The 20198-nt window shown below is 35.9% G+C and overlaps 1 protein-coding gene across 4 annotated transcripts in view; it reads right to left on the bottom strand.

Annotated features, from left to right (window-relative positions):
* LOC110833581 (ATP-binding cassette sub-family C member 5-like) overlaps positions 1-20198 on the bottom strand; it is a 51704-nt gene that overhangs the window by 11029 nt on the left and 20477 nt on the right. For 2 of the 4 annotated variants that reach the window (XM_022071839.2, XM_087349028.1), the window contains exons 1-12: positions 10936-11390; positions 10308-10376; positions 10056-10182; positions 8036-8212; positions 7772-7919; positions 7352-7507; positions 6327-6430; positions 5861-6008; positions 5126-5243; positions 4422-4560; positions 1185-1308; positions 512-735 (exon numbers count right to left, since the gene is read on the bottom strand). In XM_022071839.2, coding sequence (XP_021927531.2) covers positions 512-735; positions 1185-1308; positions 4422-4560; positions 5126-5243; positions 5861-6008; positions 6327-6430; positions 7352-7507; positions 7772-7919; positions 8036-8212; positions 10056-10182; positions 10308-10376; positions 10936-11024 — 1623 coding nt within the window. In that variant the 5' untranslated portion in view covers positions 11025-11390. Of the gene's footprint in view, positions 1-511; positions 736-1184; positions 1309-4421; positions 4561-5125; positions 5244-5860; positions 6009-6326; positions 6431-7351; positions 7508-7771; positions 7920-8035; positions 8213-10055; positions 10183-10307; positions 10377-10935; positions 11391-20198 lie in introns of those variants that run through there. The other 2 variants (XM_087349027.1, XM_087349029.1) reach the window with 2 other exon arrangements.

Here is a 20198-nt window from a genome sequence, read left to right as displayed (position 1 = left end):
GATGATGAATGTCGTCCGTGATCAGGCATCTCGCAGAAATTGACCAGCATTTCAGAGGTGCTTACTGCAAGTGAAGTATAAGAATGTCTTTAAGGTATAGATAGGTATTTACCATTCACGTACAATGATGATTTTGCCTTGAAGAGTTCTAACCCATTTAAAGTATAAAGCTCATATACAGTAGCGTGTCCGAACTGCCGCAGTACACACAGGATCCCCTCACTATTACTACCTAAGGCAACAAGACGCTGTTGTAGCCTCCCCCCACTCTCTCAAATGTTTACCATGACAGTACTAACAGACTGCAAATAATACGTAAAAGTTTACTTCCTACGTTTTTAATAAAAAAAGAAACACTACTCTTCGCCATGACAATGATCAATTGGTTAACTTTGTTTAAAGAAATAACAGCTGTTTATTCTGAGCATCATACAAAACTCATAAACACACACAGATACCACCATGCCCTAAACAGTTAAGTGTTAACTTCGGAGCTCCATTCGACACTTACGTCTCCCATGACGGCCGACAGCAACGAACTCTTTCCCGAGCCCACACTTCCACAGACGCCTATCAGCTTTCCTCTCGGAACTTCCAGTTCTATACCGTGTAGCGTCTCTATTGGTTGATTTTGATTTTCATCAGACGTAATAAACTTTCCTTTCTCCTCTGCAGTAGCTCGTACTCCATTTGCTATCTTCTGACTTTGTTTGATTTGTTGCTTCTTCCTTTCTCCTATGATCAACAGAAGCTTTGAATTACTTCTAAATCCACTGACACCTTGGCTTAATAAAGTGCATGCTATCAAATAAATGAGATTCCTTGAGATTCAGAGCCCTAGTCAACAAAACACAAGTCACAAAAATGGGAGGGGGAGTGGTGTAATAACTCCATACATTCTTAACCTTGTAGGATTTGAGGTTGCGGTGAATCTGAAGATTGCCGTCTTCTTAAGTCACAATGTTAAAATAAGTTTATCATTCATTATGAAAGAATATTTGAGACGCTGAAAGGAAAGAGTGTCGCGATTATAGTAACATTTAGGTGAGGTTATAAATTGTTTTTGTGGAACATTGAAGGGAAAAATGCAAAAAAAGTAAGAGACTGATAATTATAAATGAAGCAAAGACTTACTAAACTTGATCAAAAAATACACAACAAATCTTTTACAAACAAAGACATACCCTTCTTACGTGGTTCGTCTAAATGAAAAGCTTCCCAAGAGAATGTTCCATCCTTGATTTCAATTATATTTTTTCCAGCTGATTTAATTACAGGTGATTCATAATTGGGCCTTAGAACAAATTTCTGAAAACACAAAAGTTTACAATGAAATAATGATAAAATATAGTAAGCAGTTTATATAAACACATATTCTTTCTGTGAAGAGAGAAAAGGTATACTCCAATAGAGCACACGATTATCTAAATTCTTCCTCCGCCATTCTGCATATTTCATTCAGGTAACCACGGCAGTAAGTCGTCTATTATTATCGCAAGGCAATAGTGTTAGAAATTACTTTTACTTGCATTTCATTAAATATCTGTCTCGGCAAAAAAAATGTTTAAAATATAAGTTGTAGGTCCTAATACCATTTATACATACTACTTTCCTGTATGATAAACTGTTCAGAAAGAATTTTCCAGTTGTGCAACAAAACCACAAGAATCTACTTATGTTTTGGTAAAGAAAGATAAAAAAAAGTATATGTACATTATCAAGATGCAGTACATTTGCTCTTAGAATATATGGTAATATATTCAATCCCATTATAAAAAATGTTCAGACAGTTGCAGTGTTAGGACCCTACCCCTTATCCATTCATTCAGTATTATCTACAACAGCTTTATTCGGCCCCTCCACCCCCTTTGAGAAGCACACAGTACATACGGAGTCTCACTGTATGTGATATCACGATTTACTGATGAAAAAACATTAAATAATCACACAAAACGGTAAAATCTTGTTCAACTGAACCTGAAGGTACCATGCATTTACCATCAATATTACAGGCGACATAAAAACGAGAACAGACATCAACATCAATGAAAGTGTTAAATAAAACACTCGCACACACATATTATAACACCCCATTATACCACCATACACGTTATGGCTCACCAATACAAAAACTGATTAATGACCAAAATTAAGCCAAGAAATAAGCAAGAGTTGGAAGTTAGTGAAGCAACGAAGTCGTTCAACCATAGTGAAGTTGAGACCTGAGGTTCTCAAGGCAGTGAAGATTATGACTGTGTGTGTTCTTGCACGTGATTACCAATATTTTGGAGGAAAACACTGCCTCCATCTTCAGATGAGACGGATATATGTTTCTCAAAAATGATAATAACCAACTGTAAAACACATGTTATCGTAACCCAGAGGACCAAAATTTACATTTTGTAGTTGTGAGCATAAGGTCTGCTCTATTTTTCACTCGTTTATAAACAGAAATTAATCATACAAAACAGTGGACTGTTGCATCACGCCAAGCATCAAAACGCAGAACACCACAAATCACATTTCAACACTGAAAACCTCAAATCTGTTATAAAAATCCATCTTGTTACTCGACCAGAGTTATTCCAGTTTTAACGCAACTTAAGCTTACAAATGTTACACAGATCCAGTTAGTTTTTTTAAACAGAAACACCTTTTACTTTCAGCATTAATATAAATTTTGGTACTTGTGGGTTATCGGGACACATCGCTTTAAAAATAGGTTAGGTTAGGTTAATGTGTGTGGAAAATGACATATACTTGAAAGTTATTATATTTTATTTCAATAAATGACAAATAACCTAACCTATTTTTAAAGTGACGTGTCCCGATAACCCACAAGTACCTAAATTTTAATACAGCAACAAGAAAAATCCAATTTTAATGTGCATATGCAAATATTCTGTGAAGTACCATATTTTTGAGAAAATCAAAACAAAGTCCCATTACAAGAATTTATTGGTTAGAAAGCATAAATAAGAATTATTTACACTTAATAACATACACAGTAACTAAGATGTAAACCTAGCTTGTAGGATTAGAACATCCAATCAATGTCTTGCTTCAATTCATGTGGCATCATGTCTCCTTGATCATGAATTCTTTTGCCTCTACATGCACTGGCTGCGGAACTAAACACAACACTTTACTATTTAACATGCATAACCATCAATAAAAACAACGTAATTACAAGAACAGGGGAAAAAAATTAAACATGAACATTCAAATTAAAAATTTAACCAATCAATATATAAACACAAAAATAATGCTGAAATACATGTTGCAATATTTATCAGCGACTACAGGACAATGCGATTACTTTATTACGAATCAAATATATGCATTCTTGCTCCTTTTTAAGTTACATTTTTAAGATCTAATCAATTTTATTTCTGGTTTATTTCATATTTTCTAACACTCAGGTTATATGACATTGAGTAATATGGTGATTGGTGAATAATTAACAGGAAGAGATGTAAAAGTCAGTGATCTTGACCTAATTTAAGGTTCTTTTCCAAAATTTGCCTAGAGGAAATAAGAAATACCACAGAAAACCTGCCAGGAAGTCCTTGACCTGGATGGGATTTGAACATTGTCCCTCCCAGAGGCCTTCCTTCATGGCCGTGATGTCATAACTTAGATACACGGCAAACAACTTTTTGTTCATGAATGAAAAATGTATCTCTCTCTGTAAGTGTTGTGAGAGAGTGACTAAGTGAGAGCATTTGCATCAGTACAAACAGATATGAACTGAACGTTCCAAACATGCAGAACAGTTTGTAGTACACGATCATGCTACCAACTTTTACATACCAGGTATTCAATTTTACCTTGTTTTTCACTGTTTAAAGTATACCTGCCTAGCAAATTAAATCCATCTAACTAACTAACTAGATGGCTTACGAACCCGAAGGTTCATCACCGAATTAACCAAAGCCCTCGACCAGTCCTTGTCCTGGGCCAACAAAATCCAGTCTCCTTCGACTCCTATCTCTCACAGATCCCGCCTGACATTATCCTCCCATCTACATCTAGGTCTCCCCAGCGGTCTCTTCCCCTCAGGCTTCCCAACCAATACCCGGTGCACACCTCTTGTCCCGTCCATGCGCGCTACATCCTCCTCCCATCTCATTCTTCTCGACTTAATCACCCTGACAATATTGGGGGAGGAGTACAGATTTTTAAGTTCATCATTATGCAGTTTTCTCCATGTCCCTTCGTCTTCTCTCCTAGGCCCAAATATCCTCCTCAACACCCAATTCTCAAACACCTGCGATCTGTGTTCCTACCTCTGAGTGAGAGACCATGTTTCGCACCCATACAAAACAACAGGCAAAATTATTATGATTGTTTTGTATACTTAGCAAATTAAATCTGATATGCTAAATGTGTACGACCTGAAATAAGTAAATGAGAATTACCTGAAGTTTCTGACAGCTAACATTAGCTTCTGCAAGGCACTTGATACCGTATGGCAGTGTTCCAACTGTGAACTGCATTGCAGTAAAGACAGAAAAAATTGTAAATGCCTCTGTTGCAAATAAGTTGTTACCTGTCAAACTGAACAAAAAACACATGACTTGCTAAAATAAATACAAGATCAGCTTCATTACTGTACATCAACAACAGTGGGTGAAGATTTTCATATAAGTGCACAAAATTAATTTATACGGTAAATTCTTGTATAAGGTACGGGTTTGTATCCACATACATCTATACATCCATGACATGAATGGTAGCCAGCGTACATTTAAAATAAACATCACAACTCTGACCAAGCAGCACATTATCACACACCTGGTCCACCTTTAACCCTGCACTTGGCTGGACTTTTTAGGTGTTCTTCACGCTCTAGCACGAGTAAAGAACACCTTGTGTGCCAATCCACGTCTGTCATCACGTTTTTCCTCCGTAACACAGAATCACTGTTGCGCAAAGAACTCAGATCATATTCCTGTACGAATAAACCACAGCGCAACTTTGGATCATGACAGTACAAGACTGTCCCAAGACAAGACAATGACCTACGCAACATGGCATGAAGATCACCTTTGGAATGTCTTGTTTGTAAAATGAAGGGGTACATTATGAAACAAATTCAAATTCAATACATTTAGAATAATACCTGTATCCAAGAAACGTGGAAATTGATGCCAGCAGAGTTATTGCAGGTGTGATGGTGTTACTGAAAGACTGTAAAAACGCTGCTGTCTGCAGTTGCTTCCTCTCCATGTTTCGGACATCTGCAATATTACGTACGCACGTTAACAATTTTGAAGAATTTGCGCGTAATTCTGGAACTTGTTCCATTCCTTTTTCTTTTTATTTACTTTTGATTCCAGTTTACTCAAAATTGGTGTGTCAAACGCGGTGGTTTCTCTGTATAAAAAATAGTGTCTAAGTACTCGGGTCGATAACTATTGCACGGTTGGGGTATATGGCTGGACGATGATGTCATTGTGGAGGATTCTCCGATACGGGTGCACGGCTGGCTGAAGATTCCACAGGTAACAATGCTAACCATGGTAATCATATTCACCAAAATGAGGAAGCCCCAGGAATGTCCACAGTCATTTAAGCACACAGAAATATATGCATATATTCATGTAAATTATCCAATTTTAACCAGAATTTGAATATGTCAACAAATTTTAGTAAATCTCCCAAATATCAAATTTCATTAAAGTCAGGTCACCCATTCTTCAGCTATTTCACGTGTACAGATAAACAGAGCACTTTTAAACTGCACTCTACAGATTTGTGAATGTGCCTCAAAAGAACTAATGTGAACTACCAATAGATTAGTTCACCTTACCTTATCCAGAATAAGAACGTGGTGTGCCATGTACCGTACACTTACCGGCTATTTTGTTGGCAAAGCTATCTTCCCAGGCATACATTTTGATAAGGCGAATACTGTTTAAAATCTCACTCATGAGACCTACTCTCTGATCCGTCACCTTCATCGTCTTGATTCGTACCATGCTGGTCAGATTTGCTATAACTCCCTGCACAAAACAACAAAAAAGTCGTTAACATTTTTGGTTCTCACAGTGGCAAGTATAAAGATGTTTTCTGGGATGCTGCACCAAAGGATCTGGTAGAAAGACACCAGCTTTTCAGGGCTGATTACTGTCTCCATTATCACTCATCCCTCAAAATAAATATAAACAATAAAACAAATGGATACAGTCGAACAAATGGCAAGTGAATGCATCTTAACATCAGCATTACTCTTCTCACTTCCTTCAAAACAAAGGAATGTCACATAATTGTTAACATCGTATACGAATGAGCTGGTAACACGTTAGTACCGCATTACTCACCATGATTGGGTAGAACAGGAGGATAACAATGTTGCCAACAAGAGCCCAAGGGCCAAGCACCAGAAGTGAATATGTTAAACACATCACAAACATCACAGGGGTACCTGTATCGAGAGAAACCAGATTCAAATACACTATCAGAAAACTGAAAACTGTAAATTTAACTTTATATATTTTATTTATAATAAATAATACCTATTAAATCTCATCCACTACTTAGAGTTAAGTATACATTACAGTCGTCTATAGTTTAGGTTACAATTTTCAAGGAGAAGTATCTAAACCAGTGGTCCCCAATGCGGTGCCGGCCAAGGCTTTTTTTTGGGGTGCCCGCGTTGTTACGGAAAGAGGTTATACTGAATAATGAAGGCCGTTCAACCATGAACATTATAAAATCAAAGCGCAGATCTTGACTTACTGACGCCCATCTTGACGATTGTTTGCGAGCGGCAACGTCATCCTACACTCCCAAATTTGAAAAAACTGGCTGATGAAATGCAGCGCCAAACATCGCACTAACTTCCCACTTGAGTAATAATAATTGTACTTATAAAACTACGTATTTTTGATTGCGTGGTTTCTCGTATCATTAAACGTCGTGTTGTTTTGCGTATTACTTGGTGTCCATATCTTATTTGTCAAGAGAAAAGAAAATTTGGCTTTGTTAATTGGTTGGTGCCCGCCACGATCTCATAAACTCTCAAATGTGCCCGTAGGCACAAAAAGGTTGGGGGCCACTGATCTAAACAATAACCTCAATTCCACATTGTCCTTCTAAAATCCTGGAAAACATAGCATTCTAGAATAGCACGCTATGAAGTTACAACTACACGATATATATTATCTAACTTTCAAATTCTGCCCTGCAATATTAATAATATCATCAATTTTATACTACAATATATCTTTCTTTTTCCCAAATTTTAATGTAATTTATTTTTTTGACAGGAATATGTTCCATGACTTCTCAGTCACCCCACAGTATAATTTTTGCACGTTTGTGTGCACGTACACAGTTCACTTACCAAGTAGCAGAACACCCATGTGGCAAGCTTCAAATATGCGCTCCTGCTCGTTTGTGCAGAATGTGAGCACTTGACCAAGAATTCTCTCACCACCACTCCGCAACAAAAGCATCTTCTTATAGATAAGATGCTGCATTGCACCTTGAACCCTAATGGCTGTGGATTAAAGTACATACACGTACTTTAGGAGGAAAATCTCGTCATCTCTCAACTTTAATCACATCCCTGTCAGACTATAAATTAAGTATCTTTACTGTAACAAATAATCATCGTAGAAAGCCAATTAATACAAATGATTATTGTGAACGTCCGCTTGCCAGCCCGTAAAATCAACTAGCCTCAGGCGTGCACACATGTGCGTGTGTTTTATGTGTAAACACACTTATTCTATGGTAACGATGTTTAAAACCATAAGCATACCTGTGTGTAATCCCATGACATAGCCTGCTCCAAAACAATAATTTCGCAGCAACTGGCTCCAGAAAAGAATAAACACCAGAACTAAGCCCCACCACAAGGGCAGAGATTTGTCTTCTACATAGTGGAGAATAAACTGTTGTATTAATGCCTAATAACAAACCACGACAAAAGAAATAAAATTAATGACCTCTTCAAATAGCAGAAAACGTAACATCTGAATACTGAAACACGACAAAATGAAGTCAAATGAATTCTTAAACTTACAGGCCCTAGGAATTGGAAGATAACAGCGAACACCATGAACAACATAGCAACGATGCAACGTGTACGACAAAACCTCCACATGACACGTGATAATGACGACTTCTCACCATTATGTGCGACATGCTGATGCCACAATCTCTCGAGGCGGCGTGCATTCGGTTCAGCTCGATCACTTGCCTGAAACGTAAACATTCATAATTTTCTTTAATGATTACACACGATCCAGCTGTCAGCGTGTCACAGCAGTATAGCGAAGCCATTACACGAGCCCAAAGTTAGATTCGGATGATAAACCCAAAAGCACGGGGGTTCAAGTTCTTTATTTCTGTACAATAAAGCATAAGTTTCCATTTATGTGCTCAAAATTTTGTATAAGATGCAAAGAAATGCAACAGGATTCAAACCTATATAATTTACAGATAAACTGCTGTTTTTCTGGTCAGTAATTACCGAATTTGCAATCTTAATTCTATTTGAAACTGTCTTAAAAACGTGTGACAGATGGACACTTGAAAATTACTACACATACAAAAGAAAATCCTTTATAAGTAATTTAAAACAAATTTCGGAATCTTTACAATTGTAAACACTTATATTTATTCCCAAATGTCCATAAAGGCATCCGACAGAATACACAAACTTGACTTACCATATTTTCATTCACCTCTAGTAATGACTGCATATAATCTAAAAAAAATTGTGTTTCATCTCCAAACATGTGCCGACTCATGTAATGGATGAAGAAACAAATGCAACATAAAATTCAGATACTGTCCTTCATTTGTTAAAATGACAATATCTTATAAATAATCGACAGTCTTTTAACAACTTTATTCCCTTTTTTGCCACATAAATAAATTTATCTTACTTGAATATTTTTGCGCTACAATCCATAAGGGAAATGTCCAAACTCTATCAAATTCTGCGCCCTCAATGTTCCTACATAATTTTTCTTAATTTGCTGTCACAAAGAATCTAATCATTCTTTCATCTATGTTGAGTCATTCGGACAGAAGTCATGTCTGGACTCAACAAATGGAATATTTCTCTGCAATATATAATTCCTTTCAAATATACTCAGAATTTCATTCAACAAAAAACTTGATCAACATCAACAAAAATTTAGGAAGGTCAATTTGCATATTGACAAAACAGGCATTATGCCATTATATGTAATAAAGCTGATAATAAACTTTACTACTGGTTAATTCTACTAACGCAAGTACCAACAGCAGAAAGACTTCAGCTGTACGTCCAGTAGTGGCAAGACATGGGGTCAACAGCTTAACTTATTGAATGTAGCATCATTACTGATGTATCAAGGTCAAGGTCAACTAAAGAAGGAAAGGAGAATCTATTAGGTCATGCACAACTCCCCTAATGGTATTATTAAGACTTAAAAGAAATAAATATGATGATTTCTTATAGTTTGCATCATTCTTGAAAAGCAGTTTCATACTTCAATATATTCCTTTATACATTAAGGTGGTCCTTCAATCATACAATAAATTCAGCACAAGAGTGGACAGACATTCCAACTTGCAGTCCATAAAAAAAGACTGCATGTGACTTTGTAGGCCATGAAAGGGCAAACAAGCATCTGAAACCAGTTAACAAATGAAAATGTTCCCGAAGTTCCTCGTATAATATTCACGGTCTTGTCTAGTTCACCTTGAAAATCACATATGATTCACAGGCCATACCAACCCATGGCTCTGGATGAAATTCCACATAATTATAATGTAAATATAATATTTTTAAGTTTAAACTATTTTAATCTATTTCATACATTTTTATAAAGATCATTTTAAAAAATCATAAGAATTTATAAACAAGATACAGCCTGACAGGCTGATATTATATTTTTAGAAGCACAGAATAACAAAGAACACATAAAATAGCTGTGATAAGTAGAGTTGCAACCTAACCTAACCTAACCTAACCAGAAAAATATTTTGACAAACAGCTAGAACGTTATAAGATGAGAAAAATCTAGCACTAATGATGCTGTGGATCCTACCTGTAAATCATACAGATCATCCTCGGTCAACCCATGCCGATACGCTTTCCACATGAGACCTGTCATCCATGAGATAGCCACAAACGAGAAAAATCCAGAAGAATTACTTGGCATTGCATGGCTGTCCCTATAATATTAAATAAAGTCAATATTTCAGTAATTACCTTTCTGAGGTTAGCCTGTAGATATGAATTTCTGTTCGTAAGTTACCGTTACATACAAATGAAGCACATGGATGTGTACAGAACTTACTTTGGGGATGATCGGTAAGGAAGAAAATGTTTAAGTGCAGGTCCATACTTGTTTTGTTTCTTCGGACTACTGAAAATGAAACAAAACTGTTATAAATTCATTTCACAATTCTCAAATAGAAAATTCATGCTGCGTTCAATAAACTTCTTCAGTGATTCACAAAAATTCCTGTCAAGATATATGATTTCATAGGAAATAAAACAATTTCATACAATGAACTCTCATTAATTGACACTCCAGTTTCACCACAATAAAATAAACAAAACTTTAAACTTTTTATGGTACGAGGATGATTACTGAATAATTTAATTTCAATGTAGTAAACTCATTTTTTGATATTTACTGAGGTTAGCATTTGGCACATGAAAGTTATGCCTGCATCTTGCATTTATATTGTATACAACTTAATTTGTTTCAAATCTGTCCATGTTGTCCACAAATTATAATAACGAAAATAAGAATTCGCTGGCTGGCGGGAGAATATTAAACCTCTTGTAACCCCTGCCATTATTTTTATAATTTTATTTTGGACATAAAACATTTTTCTTTTCCAGTCTCTTCAATTTCCCAGAATATTATTACATATGACATACATTGCATCACATGAATAAACAATAAAATTTGATACCTGACGACAATTCCATCTCTTTCTTTTTCATCCACAGCTTCAACATTAAGGTAAATGGAACCGGTAGACAGCCATTTATGGATCGACATGATTCTTGTTAACACTAAGATAAATCTGTGATTACGTAATTCTCAGCTTCACACTAAACTGAACACATTGGAATCCCGACCACAAGTTACGCAATGAGACTGTTGATCAAACGCGCTATTCTGAAAATCAGCTGTTTGTAGTGTATAACATAATGGATGTCTGCTTCTACATTCTTTCCATAACCAACTGTCTCAGCACGATATTTTTGCAAGTCACAATTCCACAGCATTGTCTCTTCCAATTCAATGTCATTCGAGTTAAAAATCAGTTCCCAATTATGTCACATTCTGTAACAACCTTGAGCCAAACACTCTGTACAACATAGACTACATAATCTACCACCATGACGTAATACTTCAAGTGATTTCAGCATCAGATGCAACAACTCAGTACCGCCAACTTCGCTGACTGACGCAAATGAAAAAAAATTAACTAACAAGTAAACTAACAATCAACAGGACTCTTTCTCTTATGTGGTGTATAAAGCACAGGAACGCACACGAATAAGTTATGATGGATTTCAAGACACTAGATTGGTACATAGACGAACGTACATTTTGCGATTTTGAGTATCGTTGACACATTATAGAGTGAAAAACGTTAGAAAATATGATTTTCGAACAATAACCGGTGGCAAAACATTTATTATTAATTTTTTCTGTCAGCCATGTTTGAATTCTTATAGGCATCTGTGAGTTGGGTTGAGGTTGGGTTAGGTTAGGTTATTGATGCGCATGCGCAGATGACCATGAGTAATGACGTCATTGTCATCCCACCTCGCAAGTTTGCACATCCGTCCCGGGAGTATGACGGCATGTTAGAAGTTATTGTTTTATACATATTGTGTCTTCACAGTTAAATTTGGTTTAGTCCTAAGAAGGATCTATGGAATGTAAATAAAATCAAATCTACTCTACTCTACTCTACTCTACTCGACCTTTGGTGGCCATTTTGAAGCGTGCACTAAAACAGAAACAACTACAAGTATCCGTAAATAAAAACTATTTGTGTCAAAATCAGTATTATTAAATAATGTACACATTAATACAGTAAAATAATTTATAACAAAAACTAATTATATTACGATAATCGAAATTCCCTAAAAATGTTAACACTTTGTAAATGTTTGATTAATTATAGGAGCCTTTTGTTATACTGACAGAAAATGTCAGATTACACAGTCGATACATTTGATATTTCAACACAAACACTTATCGATATATTGATATATCGATACACCTTGCCCGTCCCTATTTCCAAACGCTAAAACAAACCTCAAGACAAAATGTAGCTTAGTGGTTGGAGCCCTTCGTTAGCAAACTAACATCACAGTGCTGATGCGTGCCTATCTTAACATGTTCTAGAACATGAGAGATGTTGAATCCTATCTGTGATGAGAGTAAACATGCAGTTTATCAGGCTTACATGTATACATAACCACATAATTACCTAGGTCCACATTATAATCTGACTAGAAAAATAGACAATTTTATACAAATGGACTTTAAATTACGGACTTTGGAAATTGTAATTAGAGATAAATTAGCGTTTGATACGTCAGGTTGTTATGTTGTAGATTTTAACTTACGTGGTATGAACATAATGAAGTGACATACGGTACCAACTACAAATTTATATACATTAAAATTTAAACTACATTTTTATGTAATTAGGTTGAAGGGAACATTGAATTTTAAAGTTTTGGGACAAACATCAGCATATCCTAAATAAATTCATGTATGAATTACTGACTTACGTGCGAGTAAGATGAACTGCGGAAAGGTATGTGGCCTGAACTGATTGACAATTATAAGTGACTGGATTCGATATTCTCGAGACGTCTAATCGATAATTATTTCAAACCTTTTAATGAAAAAGAAAGATATACTAAACTGTGTACATTTCGATTCATCGTATCTGACCTTTGCATCTACGTAGTAACTAATATTTTCGAGAGATGGCGGGAGATGTTTAAGTTGCGTTAGCACTCTCCGAACATGACGTGGAGTATTAAATACACTCATATTCAATTGTTTTCTTCAGTTTTTCTCATTTATATAAATGATCGTACTTCATCATTTGAAGGAGAATCAAGTTTCACAGCCATATATGTTGAACTTCATTTGTCTTCAAAGGATTAAGTACGATCATTTGTCCTTTGAAGACGAATCTCAACCAAATAACAAGTAATAATTCTGTTGATGAAAGACTCTGCCAACGTTTCGAAAACAATCTCTGTTCTCATCCTCAGGGCTGCCGCGTAACCAACCTGGTCCTTTGTAGCTTCCATCGGCGACCGCGCTATCAGGCGTATCATATGATACGTGTGGGACATATGAGAAATTCATATAACATTCCCCTTAAAATTATTTGCTATCTGGTGTAATCCACCATCGTCAAAACCCTTTAGAATTTAATATAACATTCGGGTCGAAAAACGGAAAGGAAAGAGATAATTTGAGCGATCTAATCGTAGATGGAAGGTTCTATGACAGATGATCTATATAAGGTCATATTTTCAAGTACGTTTTTATTCCGTGGTGTTAGTTAGCACTTATTTCAAGCAAAGGATATTTATAATTCTGTCTAAATTATAGTCTTTAGTCAGAAAGGAGAGCTGAAGATACAAACATAAATTCTGTGGACATTGTAGAAATATCTTGGCTTCACTTCGTCCGTTTGTAGAGTGAAATATTTATTTTATTACCATGGAAACATCTGTGTGTCGGTTCTTAACCTCACTTAACGCTAAAATGAATGGTTTTGAATATGGACAACTGCCAATGCAGCATCGCCATCTAACACGCATTTTCGGAACACAAGACGCGTCGAGTGTGACGTCAGCAGAATTAGATCGGCGTGACGTCAGCAAGCATCCTCATTTGGAACTTTCGATCTGCCCAATCACACACTCACTACAAACTGTATATTGAATAAAAATGACATTTGATTATTAGTTGAAAAAAATATGTATCTGGCTTATGCTTTCACAGAAATTGAGCCATGTATTTTCAGTGGTAATGAATTTCTCTCAAATATAATTAATTTAAATATATACGCTTCCATAAGGTTTATCATATTGTCCTTAAACTAAGTCAGTTACTTACCAGTTTCCGATTCGCAATAATAACTCAAAATTTTGAAATATGAAATATGAGATATTTTATTTATGCAGGAATAAACAGTATAATTTTGTTAGAAGCTTCCCAGACTTTAACCGTTTGTCCTTACGATAAAGATAGAGCCCTGAAGGACAAAATTCAGATAAAAATATTTAAAATTTATTTCATACGCCAAAGATAACATTACGCGTCTCCATTACAAATATCAAGCAGTTAAACCTCTTTAAGGACGGAATCGCTGTTAATTCCGTGAATAAATCGGACCCTGTTAAAGAGCTCCATGACAAAGACGCAGAGTTATTAAATGTCGTCAGATATATACATCTTTGTTGTTGGCAGCAAAACTGATAAACCATAGTTCAGTCCACCTTCTAGTCAGATGGGATTAGGCAGATTAGAAGAACGACACCAGGCCAAATTTCGCTCGCACTAAGCCAATAGGGATGAAGGTCACAGGAACGTGCATCACAGACACTAAAATGTACCTTCGTTGCAGATCTATTCGTTTCAAATTTTTTAATGTAAATAATCGTATTCTTAGAGTTTTGAGAATTCTGGAGATTTTAATTACTATCGCATCTGAGAATTATGTCACAATTCAAATAAAATAACAAATAATCAGCCATAATTTTTTCAGGGTCAAAATATCAACCCTTCGAAGCAAATATCCATGAAATAATTTTTAAGAATTCAGTCCGTACCGCGAAGAAAACACAACTCTTCACCATTACAAAGATCAAATGATTAACCCTTTAAAGCCGAAGCTAATATAAAGAGTATTGATTTCAGTCCGGACCGCGAAGAAAACACAACGCCTCACCATTACAGAGATCAACCGGTTAACGCTGTTTAAGGAAATAGTCGCTGTTTATTCTGAGAATCTTATGAGAACCAAAAGTACAAAGTTCAAAACTACCAAATGTTATGGTAGGTGGTACAAAGAGTTACCAGTGGCGTTTGAAACGTTAAAGTAGATTAGGTGCTCTCTAAGGCCGTCCTGTAGTTTCACTCCGAATGGAAACGAGCAGCTGGATACCGATGCCCGTAATAGGCCACAACTCCAGCGTCACATTCAATTTCCTCTGATTACGTAACACGTCGTTGAGTTAAATTTCTGGAAAATCGACGTCAGTGGCGCACTGGTTCTGTCTGGAAGTACGGATACATTGCACAGCGCGTTAACAAGCCACTTCACTGACTGAGCTACCCCCAGCTCCGTCCTGTCTTCAAGTGAACACGTAAAAACATCCAGAAAATTCATTACGAGCCAAAATACTTTTTTTGATTATGGTAACAACCAACTCTCTCCCTCTATCAAATATTTTTAATCTCCTAAGTTCGTCTTAGAACTTAAAACTTGGTTTCCACATCAAAATTTCGTGCTCATTGGTTTTTACATTGCCTACAAGGTCAGATTATTCAAAAACTGCGATCGTGGGTTTGAATCCAACTCCAGGGATGAAATTGTAGTTATGATTGATATATTTCAACATTTTAGAAACACTTTAATTTCGAATTTTTTTTTTCCAAAAAATCGGGAAGGTGGTAGATGCGTGACTTTCTCTGTCCCCCCCACCCAGTCTGGATAGTTACACGGGGAAAGATAAAATTGTTGATATGAAATCTATGGAAACCAGAGGATTTAATAAAGATATTTTCAGTTCAGATAAGGGATGATTACAGATTTCCGAATTTGGATTTTATTTTCCAGTCTGTCCCTGAACAATACAATCGTCTCTGAATGATCATGCCATTCACAGAGTTCAGTGGCAGTCATCGTCATTCAAAACATTACACAGCACTCGGTTTTATTCAGGGCGGTGGCATTGTGCCAGTGTGGTAAGGGGTGCCTACCTACTGGGGGTAGAATTTTATGGTCTGTAATTACCCGGAGACGAGGAAGTGTTGTCTGGATCTTGAATGTATAACGCTTTCGAGCTAATCGTACCAGAATCCATTGCTTCCAAGAGCAATGAACTTAACGATACCAAAATATCCGCTCATCTTTGACTATTCAATCCCTTCACCTCGCCGAGGAAAACATCTTGTAGATCGGGGAACAGATAAGGAAGGAGATGATAAATTACTGCGTTGAATGTCTGACAAAACTCGTTTTAAACTTTGGCAGGATCAATTATTCTTATGAGGTGAAGAGATGATTTTAAACCCAGAACGGACCAAGTTCTAAGAAGAACTTACAACATTACTTTCCTCAAAATGCTTCTAAGTACAGAGTGATTCAAAAGTCCCTGTGCACGCGCAGACCTAGATGACTAATGGGATATGGTGGATTTTGAAACATCCTGTATATTGTGAGGGCATATAAACCACAAATTAATAATTTTGCAATACCGATATTAATTTCTGTGCATAGACTTAATTAGTACGGATACAGACTATGTTAAATTTGCCAGATAAAACCTCAAACATCCACACAGCTGGCACACTTTTGTTTGTTAACACACCCACAAGGCAAAATTAATTACTAACATAATGTTATTATTTCATTTTGCCGCAGACTCGATGGAAATTTATATAAACAAAGAACTTCGCTGTTTATATCATTTTCCAAACATACCTCCACAAACGTTTAAAATCAAATTTGGTTAACTTTGATAGTAATAGTGTTATTTTATTCTATCAGGTGTAATTAAAACTGTAGACTAATGAGAAACAGATTCACTTCATGTTCTTACGTTTGTGATCGCTTTCCAACGCTCATAACCCTGATGATGGAGGAGTAAGCACTTCTGAAACGTCGGTCACTTTGTACGCATCTTCATAGAATATTTGAAATACAATTTTGTATATTTAAATGACGGTTTTATGATAAAAAATATACGAGTCGCTGTATTTCGTTCTACGCAATCTGCAATTACGTTTTCCATTAATTAAAATCTGGATTTATTACGCAATATTTAAATGGCGGAGTTGTATTTTTAGGTTTAATTGAAGGACAATTGTAAGTATTATATAGCTTAGCAGTAGTGGTAACTATTAATGACACGCAAATAATAATTTTAAAGAGAGATTGTCTTTTTTTGACTGACGCTCGAAAGACAATTGATATAAACTAATAATAGAGGCGGATAGCGAAAACAATAAAAAATAAAGTAATCGAGTTTTTTGTTTTACTGGACACTATTATTAATCGTTACAAATGAATTCTATTAAATTACGCCGGTGCATTTGTGACATCAGATATCCATTTATTATCACAGAATTTTTTTTATTTATCTGTGGACATAGTGCACACATAAAACATTGTAGGAGCACTTCAGTATGCTGTAGCACTCAGACTGGTGGTATATTCAAATTATCGCAACACATTGGTTAATAAATTTCCCGAATGGAAGAACTGTAGATATAAAAATATGTGAGAAAGGGATAACGAGGTAAATTTTTTGACCAAAAGGGATAAAATAAAAGGAGAACATGTAAAATTAGGAGTTCCTTAATATTTATTCTTCGTTAAATATTATTAAGATCATTAAATCAAGGAGAATGAGATGGGCGAGACATGAAGAACGGATGGAACCCATGATAAATTCGTACATTTTGGTCGAGAAACCTACACAGTAAAATCAATTGGAAAACCTTGCGTTTGCCTACACAGGAGGATAATTTTATAGTGAATAGGTAAGAAAGAGTATGTGAAATTCTGAAGTGGATTAATCTGGCTCAGGAAAGAATCCAGTGCGATGGGTGTCCTTTGAACACGGTAATGAACATTTGGGTTTCATAAAAGACGAACATTTTATTGAACAGCTGAGCGACTACTAGCGACTCAAGAACTCTTGTGTCATGTAGTTAGTTCTCGTGCTAAATTCTGAACAGGAACAATAACATCCAACCTTCGTCTGTGACAGGAATTTTATAGTTTAACATTAAACTCTTGAAACATCAAAAACACTTCACATTACACGATGTCCTCTTACAGAATAATTGTAGCGTTCTGCTTACACGGGGGTCAGACATGTTGGTAACCATTGATTTTGACGCACAGAAGGCTCCTCCTCAGTGTATGCAGGTCACGCTGTCATCGTCCAGTGTAAAAAAAAAAAATAATAATATGGGTCAGATCGAATAAGCTGTCAAAATATGGTCTCCTCATATTGGACCGCCAGTTTTTGACTTCAAGGCACGCAGAGAGACTTGATAGGAGCAGATTATGGTGGGTATTGAATTGCTTATAGGGTGACAACAATGCACAGTCAACGTTTGTGACAAAACAATGTTGAATGAAACTGTAATAATTTAACGCTCAAAAGTAATTAATATTAAAAGTTCAGTCCGTACCTCAAAGAAAACACGTCAAAATTTACATCGCGTTTATTTATACGTATGCAAATAAAACATTTTTCGTTGCTAACACCTGATATAAAAGAATTACGGTTGGTCGGTACTGCCAACATAACATGAATGTAAAAGAAATAAGAATCTGATACATAGTCCGTTAATATAAATGGATGTTGTCAAGTTTTAGTAGACGATTCAATAAATCTATTTCCGTCATGCTCACCGGTGAGAGAATATTTCAAACTCTGGTTGCTAATAAGGCACGTAAAATTCGTGGTTTTAGGTTAGGTTGTTTTCAAAATTCATTCCTGTTAAAAATTCAGTTTACCTCTCGCTGTAATACGGGGATCGACGCAGCTGATACTGTCCGCAGACAGTTTTATGAATGCGCCAGGCGCCATGTTTCTTTTCTAGACGCAGACTGTCAGAGAAAGTTTAGAAAATCGAATAGCCAAAGAAACTTTAGTGACAGTTTCGCAGGAAATACTACGTTACTTCTCTTTTGAGTTTCTTGGCCTTTTTATTTGTAAAGAATATGCACTATGATGTTTTATAATATCACAAAATTCAACTTCACGAGTGTCAACTATTTTAGAGATGCTGAAAGTGACGGATGTTTCAGGAAACAAAGAAAAGAAAAATCATGACGTAGTTGCCAGTTTAGGAAATATATCAACATCATGTAAAGAGATGAATTAGATACATGCTGGACTCAAATATATTTCAATTAATAAAATGTAATGTCAAAAATTGTTTGTTTCCGACTAATTTATGAAAGCGAACACTTTCTTGTAATGTGTCTGAGGTATAAACGAGGAACGTATGAGCAGATACTGAATAAAACCGAAGTATAATCAAAAGATAATATATTTTTACATTGTAATTTATTTAATTGTGAATTTTAATAACAAGCAACTTAAATAACTGACAAAAAAAATTGGTTATTTAATCGGACTGTTTCAAAATCCTAGTCGAAACATAATTTAAATACTGAATTAACCAAAAGTCTATTCTATGCCGAACTACTTCTGAATTGTGTGAGGTTCAATTTTTTTTTAAATTGTGGCCTCTCTTTTATTTCTCCAGAGTACACACAGGTCAGGACTACCTCTTCAGATGCTGGCTTTACGTGTCCCCCTTACAATAGTAAGGCTTTCTTGGTTAGAAATTAGGTCAGACAAAGGTTTTCGAAGACCACGCTGTTTGATGTACCACCCAGTCTCATACACGCCGCTGTGTCATGACGGGTCAGAGAAAGGGATGAAAATGAGGGTGGATATTGAGGGCAAATACTTGACGAAGAGCAGTGAACGATTACACGGTTGCTGAGATGTAAGATATTGTTTCCTGAGAAAACAGGAGAAAGGAGTTCAGCGTTTTGTAGTTTTGTTCTGTTCTACTTTTTCGCGTGAATACTGTCAGGATCATTTGCTAGGCATTGCAGAAATGTACTGGAAGGAAATAGAGCGTAGAAATTACAACATAGAGGCTTAGGGAAATGAATCCAGATACGGTTCCATTATCCAAAATATTTGCTCATGAAAGCCATACTTGAATGTACATCACAGACTATTTGGTTTAACGTTTCAGTTCCTACTTCAATGAAAGCAAATCACGTCTTCATCACTCCGAAACTTTACAGCGACTCAAGTCTAATAAACTCCACAGAATAAAGTCCTCATTGAGAAACAGTCGCATAGATACTCAAGATATTCACTGCCCTGTACGTGAAAGTTAAGTTCATGACCCTAT

Source organism: Zootermopsis nevadensis, unplaced genomic scaffold (genome assembly GCF_977971745.1).
Source record: "Zootermopsis nevadensis isolate Lab colony 2312 unplaced genomic scaffold, Znev_1.0 Znev_ptg000015l, whole genome shotgun sequence".
NCBI classification, from domain to species: domain Eukaryota; kingdom Metazoa; phylum Arthropoda; class Insecta; order Blattodea; family Termopsidae; genus Zootermopsis; species Zootermopsis nevadensis.
This window is presented reverse-complemented; position numbering and strand designations above follow the sequence as displayed.